The sequence below is a fragment of the Macaca thibetana genome, chromosome 1 (genome assembly GCF_024542745.1).
Source record: "Macaca thibetana thibetana isolate TM-01 chromosome 1, ASM2454274v1, whole genome shotgun sequence".
NCBI classification, from domain to species: domain Eukaryota; kingdom Metazoa; phylum Chordata; class Mammalia; order Primates; family Cercopithecidae; genus Macaca; species Macaca thibetana.
Window position 1 is genome coordinate 114,177,584 of NC_065578.1, and position 13,412 is coordinate 114,190,995.

Genomic DNA, 13,412 nt, shown 5'->3' on the forward strand with positions numbered 1-13,412 from the left:
TCCTTCAAAAGGAGCCAGAGAGTTATTACCTAAAGAAGCTTCACTTTTTTCATTGAGTAAAACATTGAATGAAAATATATAAATTTATGGATATAAGAAAGGCTAGCTAGTGGAAATGGTTGTAATCAGAATAAAGAGAGTTTGGCCAGGTGTGGTGGCTCACACCTGTAATCCAACACTTTGGGAGGCTGAGGCGAGTGGATCACCTGAGGTCAGGAGTTCAAGACCAGCCTGACCAACATGGTGAAACCCCGTCTCTACTAAAAACACAAAACAAAATACAAAAATTAGCCAGGCATGGTGGTGCGTGCCTGTAATCCCAGCTACTCCAGAGGCTGAGGCAAGAGAATGACTTGAACCTGGGAGGTGGAGGTTGCAGTGAGCCGAGATCACACCCTTGCACTCCAGCCTGGGCAACAAGAGTGAAACTCCATCTCAGCAATAACAGTGACAACAACAACAACAACAACAACAACAACAACAGAATAAAGAGAGTTTGTGAGCCTCATTAACTAAAGCCAGACTGATGGAATAAGGAAGTAACATTTTAAACCTATTCCTGTTACAGCATTTTATGAATTATTAAAGACAAGCAAAACCTGTTCAAATCTTATCATTTCTTAAAATGCCTTAAAAAAAGAGATGCTTTATAAAAAAGTAGAAATTGTGTGATGGCGAGAATAATGAAAAATTAAAATACAAATTATTAAAATATTTTAACATATATTTGGAAATTAAACATAATTTGCTTCTCATTCTGGCAGAATATTTTAACATTTTTGCAGAATATTTTAATATTTTAACATCTTTTGTGGAAAAAAACGAAGTTCTTAAAACCAGAAATCTTTCTACAAATATTTAAGTCCTTATATGGACAGGATGTTAATATGTTAAATTAAATTTCATGTGAAATACATGGAAGTGAGAAATTCTATGGTGGCACCATTGCTTTGAAAGACTGATTTTAAGTAAATAAAATATGGTAAATTTAATATAACACTAGGAGTAGCATTTTGATTTTCAATAAAGAACAAAGTGATCATAGTTGAAATTTTCACTGTTGTAAAACTTTTAAAAATATTGAGATATTAGATTTATACTCTCAATTGAATGAAAAATTTTAATTAGATCAATTATTGCCTCTGGTGATACTTTGTGTATATTCTTAGTATCATCTCTCTGAGGTGATACCTCTCTGAGGTAGTACCTTATCTTTTTCAGAATATCTAGACTCAGTTTCCTTAAATAGCAAAATGAAGGAGTTAAACTGGATCATCCTTAACTGCTCAAAAATTTTATCAGGAATGATTGTTTCTGATTATACAAAGTGAGTTCTTAAAAATATTGCTAAAGCCCTTAGAAAAAGCATCAATTGTATTATGATGCCCCGAGAAAGTTGGAAAACAGAGTCAATGGTATATTCAAAATGGAGCTCATTATTTTATTGCTCAAAATTAAGTAACTTAGCACTAGGATAATGATAATAGCTAGTTACTCAAGCCTGAAACCAGCCAGTCATCTTAGACTGCTCCCTTTCTTTCACTTATTATTAAAAAGTTATCAAATTCTCTTAATTTTACTTCTTAAATATCTTTTACATTTGACATCTCCTCTTCAGTTCCACTGTCCGTGTCATAGCTCAGGTCCTCATGTCTCACCCAGGCTATTAAAACTGTCTCCCTACTCTGGTCTCTTAAGCCTAAATCATTCCTCATACTACAAGTTTTCTTCTGAACTCGATCATGTAATCCTTTCTGCTCAAAATTCTTCGGGATCTCCGTCCACAAAGTCTAAAATCCAGACACTTTTTCAAGGCCTTTCTATAATACTTGCTCTCTCGCTTGTTCTTTTTTTATTTGAGAGAGTCTCATTCTGTGGCTCAGACTGGAGTGCAATGGTGCGATCTCAGCTCACTGCGACGTCCGCCTCCCCGGTGGTTCAGGCGATTCTCCTGCCTCAGCCTCCGAGTCGCTGGGACTACAGGCGTGTGCCACGTGCCTGGCTAATTTTGTATTTTTACTGGAGACGGGGTTTCGTCATGTTGGCCGGGCCGGTCTCAAACTCTTGACCTCAAGTGATCCGCCCTCCTTGGCCTCCCAAAGTGCTGGGATTACAGGAGTGAGCCACCACGCTCTTGAAATCTCTAGTGTCATCTCTTGCCATTTTCTCCACTTAATCCTTACACAGTACGCTTCTTGGGCTTAGTCATACTAATCTCTCTTACAACTCCAAGGCCTTTGCTAGCCTTCCGTCAGCCAGCAATACTCTTTTCCCATTCCCTCTCCTTCTCCCCCTTCTCCCCGCTCTCCCCCCTCACTCCATTCTCCCCGCTGTCCCCCGTTTCCTCCCTCTGCCCCCTTTCTCTCCTCTGCCTCCTCTCTCTTCTCTCTCTCCTCTCTCTGTCTCTTTGAGACACAATCTGGCTCTCTTGCCCAGACGGGAGCCAGTGACAGGATCATTAGCTCACTGCAGCCTCTATCTCCAGGACTCAAGCGATCTTCCCTCTCTGCCTTTTAAGTAGCTGGGACCACAGGTGCGCGCCACCACACCCGGCTATTTTAGGATAGGCAGGGTCTCACTATGTTGCCCAGACTGGTCTTGAACTCCTTCCTGGGCTCAAGCAATCCTCCCGCTTTGGCCTCCCAAAGTGTTGGGATTACAGGCGTGAGCCAATAGCCCGCCTAGCCAACTCTCCATTCACTCATTCTTATGTGAAGCAGTAACAGAACCATACCACATGTGTGGAGCTTCTCCTGACTCCACAAGCCACCGTGAGAGCCACTTTCCCTACGTCCCTATCATAGGAATCACCCTAAATGATTATACGACTTTGTAATTGTTTGCCCATCTGTTTCCTTCCTAAGATAGTGGACCTCTTGGAGGGCAGAAATGGATTTTTCACTCTCAGCTTCAGTCTGTCATAGCGCCTGACATTTTCCCCAGCATTCTTCGACAACAGAAGCCTAAAGAACTTCCACTCCAAGGAAATACAGAACCCGGGAAGGAATTGTTCCTAGCGAGAAGGGAAATCTCGCGAGATTCAGGTCCTGGGAGCCTGGCAAGCCCACGCAGCGACGGTTATTTAGCCGTTGAACTGCCAGCCGCCCGGGGCCCACGCGCTCCGGGCCGCTCAGCCTGAGCGATTTCCCGCCTTTTCTGAGGTTCTGAGGCGGGAGCTATTGGTTCTTTCTGTTGCCCTCATAGACCATAGGTAGCAGTTCGCGTGGGCACGGAGCCCACGGTTTCCCGCTAGTTCTTCAAAGGTGAGGGCAGGTGCCCCGAGTTCTTTTCTTGGGGACTGAGCCCAGAGCGGGGCGATACTGTGCTACTGCGCCTCCCCGCCGCAGCCCGCCGCCGTTTTCTTTTGAATAGTGGTCCAGGAACTTAAGACAGTTCCTCCTGGAGATGTGGTGGAATTTACCAGGGCAGGAGAAGGGAACGGGCTTGCTTTTCAGGCCAGCGTGGCGGCGGGCGGTGGGGCGAAAGGGAGAAGGAAACGAGGGTTTATCCCTTTGCCCACTCCGCGGTAAGCGACCTTGTAGGGCTCCACTGTAGCGAGAGCCCCGTGGATTCCTTTTTTTTAGCCATTTAGTTTGTAAACATCACTTTAAAGAATACATAGTGTATTCACGGCACACGGTGAAAAAACCTTTCCTTCCCCTCCCGCCCCCAGGGCAGTAGATATTTACAACCGTAACAGAAAATGGAAAAGCAAAAGCCCTTTACGTTGTTCGTACCACCGAGATTAAGCAGCAGTCAGGTGTCTGCGGTGAAACCTCAGACCCTGGGAGGAGATTCCACTTTCTTCAAGGTAAATTTCCATGTGACTCTTAATTGGACTCTTCTTAACTTTAGGGAAATGAAGAAAAGTGTACTTTCTTCCTGGTGGTGTTTTATAATTATTTCTTCTCAATAAATGGTGTCATTTACCCAAGAATTTTGAATCCCATTGCTTTAAATGAACAGTGAGCATTATTATGTAGGCATCATTCATTTAAATAATAACTGCTGCCGTAGAACTCTGCATACATAGTGGAACCTGCTTATTTTAATCCTCCTTCTTCCCGTATTTGATTCGAGGCAACTTATAGGACAGATACTACAAGGCAGTAGAATATGTTAGGAGAAAATTAGGAAAATTATCAAGAAAAATGAGGACTATTTGGACAAATGCCTATATATGAGTAATAATTCGTGTTGTGACTGGGCTTCAGATTTGACTCTGAGCTTCCTAGTGGATAGGACAAAGAGGGAAATTCATTTGTGTAATGGAGTTATCATTGGATAGGAGGAATTATACCAAGTTTCCCAGGTGAAACAGAGCTTTAAAAAAATTATTTTAAAAAATTTATCATCTGGATCCTTATATTGGAGATGCAATGATGCAATGAATATTTTACTTGTATATGCTGTAAAAAAATTCTTGTTGCTGCTATAGGCAATGATATATTATTAAATGCTATTGAGTAAAGACAATCTTTAATTCTATCAAGGGAAATCATAAACTGAAGCAATCTGCTAATATTATTCTATACTACTAGTTAGATTTACTGTTATTCTTGAATACCTACAAAGCCATATATTGAGTAATTTATAGTTTAGCTTCATCTTACAAGTGGAAATATCTAATTAGAAGTTTTTCTTTGTTTATATAGAAAACGCATTTGATATTTTAAACATGTATGTACGTTAAAGGATTTGCAATTATAGTGACCTCTTTAAGCAGGTGTATATTACATATGTATATATTACACTATTAGTATCAGAGTGGTATGAAACAGCATATTTAAGAACTTCTTTGTGTCTCTAGAGTTTCAACAAATGTACTGAAGATGATTTTGAGTTTCCATTTGCAATGACTAATCTCTCCAAAAATGGGGAAAACATTGATTCAGGTAAGAGCCTGGAAAAGCAGTGTATCAGCTTATATGGAAACATTGTGTTATATATATCGCTAGTTATTGAAAATATAACGTATTATATCAGTATTATTGACACAAAAGCTAGATATAATACTTAATATAAAAAATAAGGCTGGACACAGTGGCTAACACCTGTAATTCCAGCATTTTGGGAGGGAGCTGAGGGAGGAGGATCACTTGAGGCCAGGAGTGTGAGACCAGCCTGGGCAACATAAGGAGATCCTGTCTGTCCAAAAAAAAAAACAACAAACAAACCCCACCACCCCCAAAACTAGCTGGACGTGGTGGCATGTGCCTGCAGTCCCAGCTACTTGGGAGGTTAAGGTGGATCATTTGAGCCCTAGAGATGGAGGCTTTGAGGCTACAGTGAGCCATGATGGCGCCACTGCCCTCTAGTCTAAGCAACAGAACCAGACGCCCTCTCTCTCTCAAAAAAAGAAAAAAAAAAAAAAGAAAGAAAGAAAGAAAAAAAGATGTTGGCATATTTAATACCTGTCGTCTTTTATCTTGCAGATCCTGCTTTACAAAAAGTTAATTTCTTGCCCATGCTTGAGCAGGTCAGTTAAGCATAGTACATACAGATATAACCTGTTTAGGTAATGAACTGCTTATTTGAAGAAAACAGTCTTTAGTTATTGCATTACTAGTCTTCTGTATTTAATTGTTATTATTTGGAAGCTCTTATCAGAAGTATTTTCTTATAGAAACATCTATTTTTTTAGGTTGGTAATTCTGACTGTCACTATCAGGAAGGACTAAAAGACTCTGATTTGGAGGTCAGAAGATTTTCCATTCATATTAAATTTCTTATAATTGGAATATAACTTATTACCTATATGTATATTTCTTTTGAAGCTTCAAAAGGATTATTATTTGGTTAATGTTTTAAGATATATCCTTTAAAACCTTTTTTCCTGCTTCTGTATTTTTTGGGTTATGAAAGTTCCATTTATGTAGAGGCAATTTCGTTTTAGACCATGAAATCAAGAGGAGGGGAAATGGGTACTGTACGTGAAAAGTATAGTATCAAGAGAGTATTTTACAAAATCAGCCTTTAATTAATACATGAAATTGACTGGTTGGCTGGTTTATTGTATAAGGAATTTGTAGGACATGCTATATACTTTTGATTTTAGTTATAAAGATATTTCTTATTTATGGCATATAGATGTCTTTAAAATGAAGAGAAATTCCACAGCCTGGTAAGGTACTAGATATTTGTTGCTGTGATTATAGTACCAAACGGTTCAAAATATATAGAACTTATTTATATATTTTTATAAGAAAAAGTTATCAACCAGCAGAAATTGATGTGATTAAAAATCTCTGATATTTACAATATAATGTGGATTTAAAAGAAGGCAGGAAATCTATCTAAAACATCAGACTTGATGAAAATTATATCTTGTGTTCACTTTTATTTTTCTTGTCATTATATTTTAAACTTCATGTCCTTTAGTGAATCTTCAAACTGTTTGTATAATCAAAGTGTTTCAAGACCATTGTTAAGATTTATAGATTTTTATAGTTTGATTTATTTTAGCTTTTAACCAGCCAGATCCTCTCACTAACTAAAATATTTTTATGGAGCCATTTCATTTTATTCAGCAAGGTATAATTTAGTCAAATGACCAATAACTTTAATGAAGTAGTTAATATTGCCTTAGTAGTTTAACAGAGTTAATGTGGCTTTCAGTATGCTATTAGTGCTTAAATTGAGGAAACATTTGGTCTCAACTATTAGTATATGGATATTTTCAGTAGGCAGCCGTAGTTTGGTTATATTAGAATTTTGAACAATTAATTTTTGAAAACCTATTTTAATAGAATTCAGAGGCATTGAGCAGAGTGTATTCAAAACTGTATAAAGAGGCTGAAAAGATAAAAAAATGGAAAGTAAGTATAGAAGCTGAACTGAAACAGAAAGAAAATAAGTTGCAAGAAAACAGAAAGATAATTGAAGCACAGCGAAAAGCCATTCAAGAACTGCAAGTATGATAAAATTTTGAATTGTAAACATAGTATAGTAAATCTTATCATAATACTGTTGAAAGTAGAGTATTATTTGGGATAAATTGGATTGATCTTGTTTTCGTGATGAATATTTTAAGGATAATGCTTTTTAAAAGTTACATCAATACTGGATACATTTTAACTTTAAGAATGAGCATAGAGGACAAGTTGTATAATGCTTAGTGCAAATGATTAGGGAAATAATAAATCACTTTATATAAAAATTGATTTAATGATTCTAATTTTTATAAAGAGTTTCAATTTTTATTCCTATTGATGTTTTATATAAATATATTCTCTTAGAGTACAATAGTTGCAGATAACACTTTAAATTTTAAACTGTGTAACTATTTATTTATTTATTTTTTTGAGAGAGAGTCTCCCTCTGTCACCCAGGCTGGAGTGCAGTGGCACCATCTCGGCTCCCTGCAACCTCCGCCTCCCGGGTTCAAGTGATTCTTCTGCCTCAGCCTCCCAAGTAGCTGGGACTACAGGCACCTGCCACCACGCCCGGCTAATCTTTGTATTTTTAGTAAAAACGGGATGTCACCATATTGGCCAGGCTCATCTTGAACTCCTAGACCTTGTGATCTGCCTGCCTCGGCCTCCCAGAGTGCTGGGGTTACAGGCGTGAGCCACCGCGCCCGGCCGAAACTGTGTAACTTTTTGTGTAGCATAAAGTGAAAAAAATGTTAAAATGTGACATTGTGTTAGCACAAAGATAAAACATTACTTCAAAATATTTAGAGAAGATAATATTGCATTAAAATATTGTTGAATGTTTTTTGGAGATGATTTAGCCATCTTTATTTTAGATTGATGAAGGCCATATTCTTAAAGGAAATCATAAGCTATTACAAAAATGTTTCATTTTTATGTGGAAAGAAAATAATTCTTTTAGACTATTGTGCATTAGTAAAGAAATACTGCTTAATGATTATATTCATGTTTATTTTTGCTAATAAGCAAAATGTGATGAACTGTTCTGTTTTATAAATTAGTTTGGAAATGAAAAAGTAAGTTTGAAATTAGAAGAAGGAATTCAAGAAAATAAAGATTTAATAAAAGAGTAAGTAGTAATTTAATGAATTTGTTCTTTCACATTTTTTATTCCAAATTTACTACTAAAATAATTTTCAAAAAGGTATTGAGCACTTTCTATATGTTATATAATATGAATTTATAAGTAGAATTATATCTGAGTGCTATGGGAAAAGGAAGACATACATTCTTGTGTTTGGCAAACTGTGGTCACTGACTAATAGCTTCCTTTTTAAAATGTCAGGCATCAGGAATAAACATTCCTTGGTGTCAAAAAAGATGCCTGATAATTCTGTATCTGCAACTACCTATGTATGTTGTCTGTTTCACTGCTGCCTTGAGTACAGTACTTACAAAATAGGGCTTAATTTAGTTCCAAGTTAATTCTTACTCAAATTCCTGTTTTTGAAAATGTAACAGTTTATTTCTACAGAAAAATGATAAGTTAGAAAATTAAGTCTAACTGCCATATGTGTTAGTAACTTCAAGATAGTCACAGGTCTCATTATTCACATAATGAATGCCTAATCAGAAAGTTACCTTATTTTGTGTTTTGAAGGTTAGACATATATTAATTTGTTAATGAATGGCCCAACCTATTCTCATTATTTTCCTTAGGCAAATCTAGACCTGTCTACTGAAAATTTATTGATAGCAACTTGGGTAGAAACTTGTTAAGGAGCTGTCACTTTTATTTGTTTATTTTAGTGGCCAGTTACTAGAACTTTTACTTTTAAAGGGAGGCAATTACTAAATCATCTTTGCTAGTAGTATAGTCAACCCACTGTTTCTTCATATAGTCATTTATGAATAACGTGATATATACCAAATATTATAATATTTTAAAAATTTCTTAAAAATTGTAACAATGTATTTCATAACACAATGTGATTTTGCTTTGGAATCAGATTACACACAGGCAAACTCTTTCTTTTGTTTCAGGAATAATGCCACAAGGCATTTATGTAATCTACTCAAAGAAACCTGTGCTAGATCTGCAGAAAAGACAAAGAAATGTAAGTATCTTTCTTGTTTTATGTGATTTTATTCATTTATTTTACTGGTAGAGGTGGAGAGGGGAAGAAATTGTCTTTTTAACTTTTGGAACCAATTCTGATTTGAACAAATTATATGTGCCTCAGACTATTTTTATGTAAGTAATAAGGAGAGTCACAGTTCTTTGAGTTTTGAAAGCTCAAAAATTTTTGAAAGGTAATATATGTCAAAAGGTATATTCTTGGTATTTATAGTTAATCCTGGTTTCAGGTAAGGTATGATTTTGAGACTAATCTTTGTCTGGAACAACTAGGAAATTCAATCAAGAATAAGATACATAGCCATGCTCATAATAGAAAATAGCAGTAGAGGCTTTGCTAAAGCCATTGTATTTATGAGCAGTGGTGCAATGTTTATATTCAATCTAAATAGAATTATCAAATTTTTCCTAAAGAAACATTCTTTTGAAATATTATAATATGGTTGTGTTGTGTATGTGAAAGAACAGTGTAAAAATTTTTAAGCATGTTTTCATTTTTTTAAATTGTAAAGTAGGATTTTTTTCCCATTTTGATGAAAAAAAAATGTGTGATTATAAAAAATAATAGTCTTTATTTTTGCCATAATTTGACACTGACTTTACTTTGTTTCTGCCAAGAATCCATTGGGAAATACTGTCTGCCTGCTTTTTCAGTATAGTCTCTATTTTTCTTCGGTAAAAATTTTAATTTGTATCATGCAGCTTACTACTTAACAGCTTGGGCTTAAGGATTAGACAGCCTGTGCTCAAATTTAGACTTTCAGTCTTTGTCCGCCTGGGGAGCTTGAATAATTTGAGTAAATTATGTAGTCTCTCTGTCACTCTGTTTATTAATTAAATGCCTCTTAGTATTGTCCTGAGAATTAAATGTTAATAAATATGCTTAGAACAGTGCAAAGTGCTCAATAAATGTTGGGTATTTTATTATTATTATTATCGTTATTTCTAACATTGACTGTTAGGTGTTTTATTCTTTTTTTTTTTTTTGAGATGTAGTTTCGTTCTTGTTGCCAAAGCTGGAGTGTAATGGTGCAATCTTGGCTTACTGCAACCTCCGCCTCCTGGGTTCAGGCAATTCTTCTTCCTTAGCCTTCCGAGTAGCTGGGATTACAGGCACGTACCACCACGGCTGGCTAATTTTTTGTATTTTTAGTAGAAACGGGGTTTCACCACGTTAGCCAGGCTGGTCTTGACCTCCTGACCTTAGGTGATCCTCCCATCTTGTCCTCTCAAAATGCTGGGATTATAGGCTTGAGCCACTGCGCCCGGCCAGGTTTTTTATTTTTAGTCCCTGCCTGTAGTACCTTGCTTTTTAAAACTATATATATCTTCCAGAATGTACCATGACACTACCAGCTCCTCTGCTATATCCTGTGTATTCAACATTCAAGATTAAATTTTTCTGCCTAGATATAAAAAGTGGTGAAAAGTACAGTGATAGGGTAAAAGGATAGTGCATTGGCTATCTTGCAGAAAATAACTTGGGTTAGAGAGACAAGTCTGATAGTTCTTTCTTTTTTTTCTTTCTTTTTTTTTTTTTTTAGATGGAGTCTCACTCTGTGGCCAGGCTGGAGTGCAGTGGCACAATCTCGGCTCACTGCAACCTCCGCCTCTCAGGTTCAGGTGATTCTCCTGCCTCAGCCTCCTGAGTAGCTGGGACTACAGGCACCTGCCACCACGCCTGGCTAATTTTTTTGTATTTTTAGTAGAGACGGGCTTTCACCATGTTGGCCAGGATGGTCTCCATCTCTTGACCTCGTGATCCACCCGCCTCAGCCTCCCAAAGAGCTGAAATTACAGGCGTGAACCACTGCGCCTGGTGATAGTTCTTTCTTACATTTAGTTTTTAGCTAAGTTAGAGATCAGATGGTGAGGAAGGTTTAGAGAACCCAACATTTTTCAAGCTTGTCTCTTTAATAGACTAAAGTTGAGGTATGTCTTGATGTGACATGTAGAAAGTTTTTTTTTTTTAAAGTCTTGATACTTGCCTTATTATTAGTGTAAACTCTATACAGATTCTTGCCTTAAGTTGTTGACCAGTCTTTTTGTTATTGTGGTGCTTTTTTCTTTCTTTTATTCATTCATTCAATATTTTTTTTAGTGCCTGCTATGTCACGAAATCTTCTAGATGCTGATGAAAAACAGCAGTGAACAAAGTCTCTACTCTTACAAGAGTATATATTCCATGGTGTATATGTGCCACATTTTCTTTATCCATTCTGTCATTGATGGGCATTTGGGTTGGTTCCAAGTCTTTGCTATTGTAAATAGTGCTGCAATAAACTTGTGCATGTGTCTTTATAGTAGAATGATATTTAATCCTTTGGGTATATACCCAGTAATGGGATTGGTGGGTCAAATGGTATTTCTGGTTCTATTTCCTTGAGGAATCACCACACCGTCTTCCACAATGGTTGAACTAATTTACACTCCCACCAACAGTGTAAGTGTTCCTAGGCTGGGCACAGGGGCTCACACCTGTAATCCCAGCACTTTGGGAGGCTGAAGCAGGCAGATCACGAGGTCAAGAGATCGAGACCAGCCTGGCCAACATGGTGAAACTCCATCTCTACTAAAATACAAAAAAAATTAGCTGGGCGTGGTGGCACACGCCTGTAGTCCCAGCTACTTGGGAGACTGAGGCAGGGGAATCGCTTAAACCTGGGAGGCAGAGGTTGCAGTGAGCTGAGCTCATGCCACTGCACTCCAGCCTGGCAGCAGAGCAAGAGCTCTTCTCAAAGAAAAAAGTTCCTATTTCTCCACAGTCTCGCCAGCATCTGTTGTTTCCTGACATTTTAATAATCGCCATTCTAACTGGCGTGAGATAATATCTCACTGTGGTTTTTGATTTGCATTTCTCTAATGACCAGTGATGATGAACTTTTTTTCATATGTTTGTTGGAAGCATAAATGTCTTCTTTTGAGAAATGTCTGTTTATATCCTTTGCCCACTTTTTAAATGGGGTTCTTTTTTTTCTGTAAAAGAATGAGTTCACATCCTTCGCAGGGACATGGATGAAGCTGGGAACCATCATTCTCAGCAAACTAATACAGGAACAGAAAACCAAACACCAAATGTTCTCACCCATAAGTGGGAGCTGAACAATGAGAACACATGGACACAGGGAGGGGAACATTACACATTGGGGCCTGTCGGGAGATGGGGGCAAGGGGAGGGAGAGCATTAGGAAAAATACCTAATGCATGTGGGGCTTAAAACCTAGATTATGGGTTGATAGGTGTGGCGAACCACCATGGCACGTGTATACCTATGTAACAAACCTACACATTCTGCACATGTATCGCAGAACTTTAAAAAAAAAGAGTATACAGTCTAGTGAGGGGGAGGATACAGATCATAGTGAATAAATAAAATGTATGTTAGGTGATAACTGCTTAAGGAGATAATATTTTGGGACAGTGTGATTGGGAAGTTTTTTCTGATTAAGTGACATTGGGTAGAGACCTGAATAAAGTAAGGGAGTGGGCCATCTATTTTGGGAAAGAATATTTCAGGCAGAGGAAGCAGTTAAGTGCAAAGTCCCTGAGATGAGAGCCTGTTCAATCTTTTCAGGTCACGATAATGAGGTCACTGTTCTGTATTTCTGATTCTGTATGTATTTTTCATCTTTTTTCTCACTGTACTCCACTCAGGATACTTTTTTCTTTTTTTTTTTTTTTTTGGGCGGGGGGTGGTCTCACACTGTTGCCCAGGCTGGAGTGCGGTGGTTCCATCTTGGCTCACTATAAACCCCACATCCCAAGCTCAAGCAATCTTCCTACCTCAGCTTCCCAAGTAGCTAGGACTACAGCCGCACAAAACCAGGCCTGTCTAATTTTTGTATTTTTTTAGAGATAGGATTTCGCCATGTTGCCCAGGATAGTCTCAAACTCCTGAGTTCAAGTGATCTTCCCACGTTGGCCTCCCAAAATGTTGGGATTATAGGTATTAGCCACTGCCCTGGCCCACATAATTTCTTCTAACCTCTCTTCCAGTTTACTGATTTTGTATTTAGTTACTTCTTGTCTGTTTTTTTTTTTTTTTTTTTTTTTTTTGAGACGGAGTCTTGCTCTGTGCCCCAGGCTGCAGTGCAGTGGCGCGATCTCGGCTCACTGCAAGCTCCGCCCCCCCGGGTTCACGCCATTCTCCTGCCTCAGCCTCCCGAGTAGCTGGGACTACAGGCGCCCGCCACCTCGCCCGGCTAATTTTCTTGTATTTTTAGTAGAGACGGGGTTTCACCATGTTAGCCAGGATGGTCTCGATCTGCTGACCTCATGATCCGCCCGTCTCGGCCTCCCAAAGTGCTGGGATTACAGGCTTGAGCCACCGCGCCCGGCCTTCTTGTCTGTTTTAAAATTTATCAGTTGATGTCTTAATTTCTGTTACTGTATTTACTGGT

The 13,412-nt window shown here is 38.0% G+C and overlaps 3 protein-coding genes across 3 annotated transcripts in view; 1 reads left to right on the top strand and 2 right to left on the bottom strand.

Annotated features, from left to right (window-relative positions):
- Positions 1–13,412, bottom strand: part of CSDE1 (cold shock domain containing E1) — a 172,430-nt gene that overhangs the window by 132,694 nt on the left and 26,324 nt on the right. The window lies entirely within an intron of this gene.
- SIKE1 (suppressor of IKBKE 1) overlaps positions 1–13,412 on the bottom strand; it is a 278,198-nt gene that overhangs the window by 79,093 nt on the left and 185,693 nt on the right. The window lies entirely within an intron of this gene.
- Positions 3,093–13,412, top strand: part of SYCP1 (synaptonemal complex protein 1) — a 111,758-nt gene continuing 101,438 nt past the window's right edge. Inside the window, exons 1-8 of the mRNA XM_050748443.1 lie at positions 3,093–3,263; positions 3,674–3,811; positions 4,811–4,895; positions 5,436–5,479; positions 5,645–5,698; positions 6,750–6,914; positions 7,937–8,004; positions 8,919–8,992. Coding sequence (XP_050604400.1) covers positions 3,704–3,811; positions 4,811–4,895; positions 5,436–5,479; positions 5,645–5,698; positions 6,750–6,914; positions 7,937–8,004; positions 8,919–8,992 — 598 coding nt within the window. The 5' untranslated portion in view covers positions 3,093–3,263; positions 3,674–3,703. The remainder of the gene's footprint in view (positions 3,264–3,673; positions 3,812–4,810; positions 4,896–5,435; positions 5,480–5,644; positions 5,699–6,749; positions 6,915–7,936; positions 8,005–8,918; positions 8,993–13,412) is intronic.